The 4,506-nt window shown below is 41.7% G+C and overlaps 1 protein-coding gene across 1 annotated transcript in view; it reads left to right on the top strand.

Annotated features, from left to right (window-relative positions):
* Window positions 1-4,301, top strand: part of LOC114030736 (neuronal acetylcholine receptor subunit alpha-2-like) — a 17,933-nt gene extending 13,632 nt beyond the window's left edge. Inside the window, exons 5-6 of the mRNA XM_027845609.1 lie at window positions 1,192-2,197; window positions 3,552-4,301. Coding sequence (XP_027701410.1) covers window positions 1,192-2,197; window positions 3,552-3,677 — 1,132 coding nt within the window. The 3' untranslated portion in view covers window positions 3,678-4,301. The remainder of the gene's footprint in view (window positions 1-1,191; window positions 2,198-3,551) is intronic.
* Window positions 4,302-4,506: the final 205 nt, after the last annotated feature.

Below are 4,506 nucleotides of genomic sequence, written 5' to 3' on the forward strand. Positions count from 1 at the left end.
GAGGTCCACAAAGCCAATGAGGAGGAGAATGCCTTAAAAAGCAGAATTGGCCAAATGGAAAAGGAAGTCTAAAAGCTCAATGAAGAAAATACTTCCTTAAAAATTAGAATGGAGCAGAAGGAAGCTAGTGACTTTATGAGCAATTAAGAAATTGTAAAACAAAACCAAAAGAATGAAAAAATAGAAGACAATGTGAAATATTAAAAAAAAAAAGAGTTGAGTCTGGCATCTTCTCCCATATAAAAATGGTTCCCAGGCTCCTCCAAGGAGAAAAACCTTCTTTAGGATCTGATCCAGGTCACCCCTACTTTTCTTCTAGCCACCTCTTTTCAAAACCTTGGAGTCACCTTTGTCTCTTCTCTTATCTAACCCTCTACATTCAGTTTATCACTAAGTTTTGTTGATTCTTTATTCTTAATGTTTCTTGAATTTCTCCCTTACTTTCCATTCCTGTTGTTTCAGCACCTCAAAGTGGTACAATATATCATACAATACACCCCAAGTGGTATCTCCCTTCCAATGTCTCCTACACGCTCTTCCAGATTAATTTTGAAACATGAATTGGCTCATGTTCCTCCATTAATGGCTCATAACTGCCTGCTGAATGAAGTCTAGTTCCTCAAAGCCCCCCACAATTTATCCCTGACCTGCCTTTGCAACCTGATCTTATGCTGTTCCCCTACATACTCTGTTCTCCATATATCAGGCAATCTGGACTACTTTCTACTCTCTGAACACTTCTTGTTGTTCTGGAGCTGCGATTTTTATCAGGGCAAGGAACTTCTGGGAAGAAATGCCCTCTCTACCAACCCACAGGGGCATCTCTTCTGTAACAGAGCTTAAGTGATTTGCACAGTATCACACAACCCATTGGTTTCAGAGGAAGGACTTGAAACCAGCTCCTCCTGATACCAAGGCTAGCTCTCTACCTATTTAACCACTGGCTTGTTTCTGAGTATAAAAATGGCAAATCCTTATATCTATATAAGTTAAGCACAAAATGAAGATTTGGGGGCCAGGCATTCTTAAATGTTTACATAAAACTCCAAATACACAGCCAGAAAGAGCTTTAGCCTCCTCCCTCCCCTATTCAGCTATTCCGAACCAAGATTGGCCTAAGAAGGTATGGATGGTTTTCTAATTCTTACTTGTTTTTGTTTTTTTTTTTTTGTTTGTTTGTTTGTTTTGCAGTGCTGATGGGGAGTTTGCAGTGACTCACATGACTAAGGCTCACCTGTTCTTCACGGGCACAGTGAAGTGGGCACCCCCAGCAATCTATAAAAGCTCCTGCAGTATTGATGTGACTTTCTTCCCCTTTGACCAGCAGAACTGCAAGATGAAGTTTGGCTCCTGGACCTATGACAAGGCCAAGATCGACCTTGAGCAGATGGAAAAGATGGTAGACCTGAAGGATTACTGGGAGAGTGGGGAGTGGGCCATCATCAATGCTGTGGGCACCTACAACACTAAGAAGTATGACTGCTGCGTTGAGATCTACCCCGACATCACCTATTTCTTCATTATCCGGAGGTTGCCTCTCTTCTATACCATTAACCTCATCATCCCATGCCTCCTCATCTCCTGCCTCACTGTCCTGGTGTTCTACCTGCCATCAGACTGCGGTGAGAAGATCACCCTCTGTATCTCAGTCCTACTGTCACTCACTGTCTTCCTGCTGCTCATCACTGAGATCATTCCCTCCACTTCCTTGGTCATTCCACTCATTGGCGAGTACCTACTCTTCACCATGATCTTTGTCACACTCTCTATTGTCATCACTGTCTTTGTCCTCAATGTTCACCACCGATCTCCAGGAACCCACATCATGCCCCACTGGGTGAGGGTTGCCTTTCTGGGCTGTATACCCCGATGGCTTTGGATGAATCGGCCCCTTCCTGTCCTGGAGCTGCATCACAATCCTGTCCAAAAGCTCAGTACCACTCATCGTTGGCTGGACACCAATGTAGATGAGAAAGAGGGTGAAGAGGAGGAAGAAAGCTGGGAATTTTCTGGCCATTCATCACCAGTAATTGATACCCTCTATTGTCACTGTGGCCATCACCATGGTTCTCCATGTTCCAAGACAGGGACTCAGTTACCAGAGACTGGATTCTTTGTGCCCCCCAGCATCCAAAAAGCCTTGGAAGGTGTGCACTATATTGCTGATCATCTGAGGACTGAGGATGCTGATTTTTCGGTGAGTTGGGAATAGGGGAAAGGGAATGCACCACCAGCTCAGATTTCATAGTTTCTTAGACCTAGAGCTGAAGAAGACCTTGCAGGCCAACTTAGAAGCATCTGTTTTATAGTTGAGTAAATGAAGCCTCTAGGAGTTTAAGTGATCCCATAGATCCCATAGATGAGAGGAAGAACGAGAATTAAAACCCAGATCTCCAATGACTCCAAGTCCAGCATTCCAAACTCAGCACTCTTTCCATTGTACCACATTGCCTTCAAAGAGAATCTCAGTCAGTGGCATTGGTATTTTCATTCTCAGTCTCCTTCTTTGGGGTCCACTTCTGTACTCAATCATACACAACCCTGCACTGCAACCTGTTTAATGTCTCATTTCCTCAACTAGATTGTAGGTTTCCAGAAGGCAGGAACCATAGCATACATTTTCTCATATACCTACTGGCATCAAATACAGTGTCATATGCTTAGCAGGTACTGAAAAATATTTGTGGAATGATTGAAATAATCAGTAGTTTCATGACAGAGCTATCTGAACACAGGCTAATAACTCCACAGCAGAATAGCCCAAAGGCATAAGGCCATTTTATATAGCTGGGTGAAATGTGATGTCTCTACCATTCATGAGGATGAAGAATGCTCAGTTTTATGTACCACTATTGAAAGCCTGATTCCACATGTCAGATTATAGCTAGAGATTTCTCTTAACTCGACATTTGCATTCAGTAGGGAATATTGGTGCTTCTAGATGACACCATAATATCACTGGGAACATCTAAAGCTTGAAATCACAATCATAGAATTTTGTACCTGGAAGGAATTGCAAAGCCTTTAGGACAGGGATTTTTAATGTAGGAGTTTATGAACTTATTTAGAATGTTTTGATAATTGTATTTCTATGTAATTGGTTTCCTTCATATGTATTTTATTTTATGAATTTTAAAACATTTCTGAGAAGGGTCCATTGACTTCACGAGTCTGCCAAAGGGATTCATGACACCAAAGTGGTTAAGAACCCCTTATCTAGGATGTGGTGGGGGTTGTTTGTGGAACAGCTGTGGAAGCTGTTTGTGAGGAGATGTTTGTGGAAAAATTTAGGGATTAATTATAGAGATTGTTAGGCTGTTTAAGCCTTGGAATAGTAGAGGTTCCTTGAAACAAAAACTGGCTTCTGGGGTCTTCTTTTGAACCCTTCTTTCACTAGTTCTTATCCTTTCTAAGGCCCCAGTATGGTAGGCACTCATCTAGGCTATGGCCAAGGTTAACCTTTTACTCCCATTGCCATTTAGGGAAACATTCATGTGTTACCTTTCTCTAATTTTCTGCCCCTTTCATGATGCATTGGTTTTCTGCCACAGGTGAAGGAAGACTGGAAATATGTTGCCATGGTGATTGACCGGATATTCCTCTGGATGTTTATCATTGTTTGCTTCCTTGGGACCATTGGCCTCTTTCTTCCTCCACTTGAAGCTGGCATGATCTAAAAGCACAAGTCAACTGATCCATGGGTGACATTTCTGATGCCTTGTAGCTTCTCTGGATATCTGTAACTATATTTGCATTTTTACTAAGACACTGGGGGAATAGGAGGTACTAATTCAGCCAGTCATTTGAGAGTTGGTATAATGAGGCCACTGGCTATTCCATCGTGAAAGTCCCAATCTGGACTGCCATGAAGCTGATGATTATTTCATTCATTCATTCAGCAAATATTGAGTACCTATTGTAAACACAGCATTATTCTATGTATCAGTGGGAACATGAAAAAAAAGTAAGATGTAGTCCCTGCTCTCCAGGAGCTTACAATCTAGTTGGGGAGAGAAAATATACATGGAACAGTTAAGTTACAATACAAGGTATTGATTAGACTAGGGAAATGAATGAGACCAACTACAAGATCTATAGCAATGGAAGGGGAGGAGAATTGGAAATGTTGGCTGATGTGGGAGAAGACAAAAGTTGGACTTTGAAAAGTAGAAACCATTTGGGCAAGTGGACAGAAGGAACTCTAGGATTGCTGGTGTGAAGGAAAATAGAAACTTATTGTGAAAACAAGCAAGGATTATAGGATCACAGATTTAAACCTCAAAGATCACCTTGTACATCTTCATTTTATAGATGAGGAAACTGAGGCTTATAGAGGTTATGACTTGTCCAAGGTCATACAGATAGTAAGTTGCCAAGTCAAGCTTTGAACCCAGGATTTCCAAACCCAACACTCTCCACTGAACTACTCTGGGTCACTAAGGAGATTGTCCTGGTTGGAGTAGAGAGTGAATGTTAGAGAATAATCAGAAGCATCATTGAAAAGGT

The sequence above is a fragment of the Vombatus ursinus genome, unplaced genomic scaffold, assembly GCF_900497805.2.
Source record: "Vombatus ursinus unplaced genomic scaffold, bare-nosed wombat genome assembly UNPS02014991.1, whole genome shotgun sequence".
Lineage (NCBI taxonomy): Eukaryota > Metazoa > Chordata > Mammalia > Diprotodontia > Vombatidae > Vombatus > Vombatus ursinus.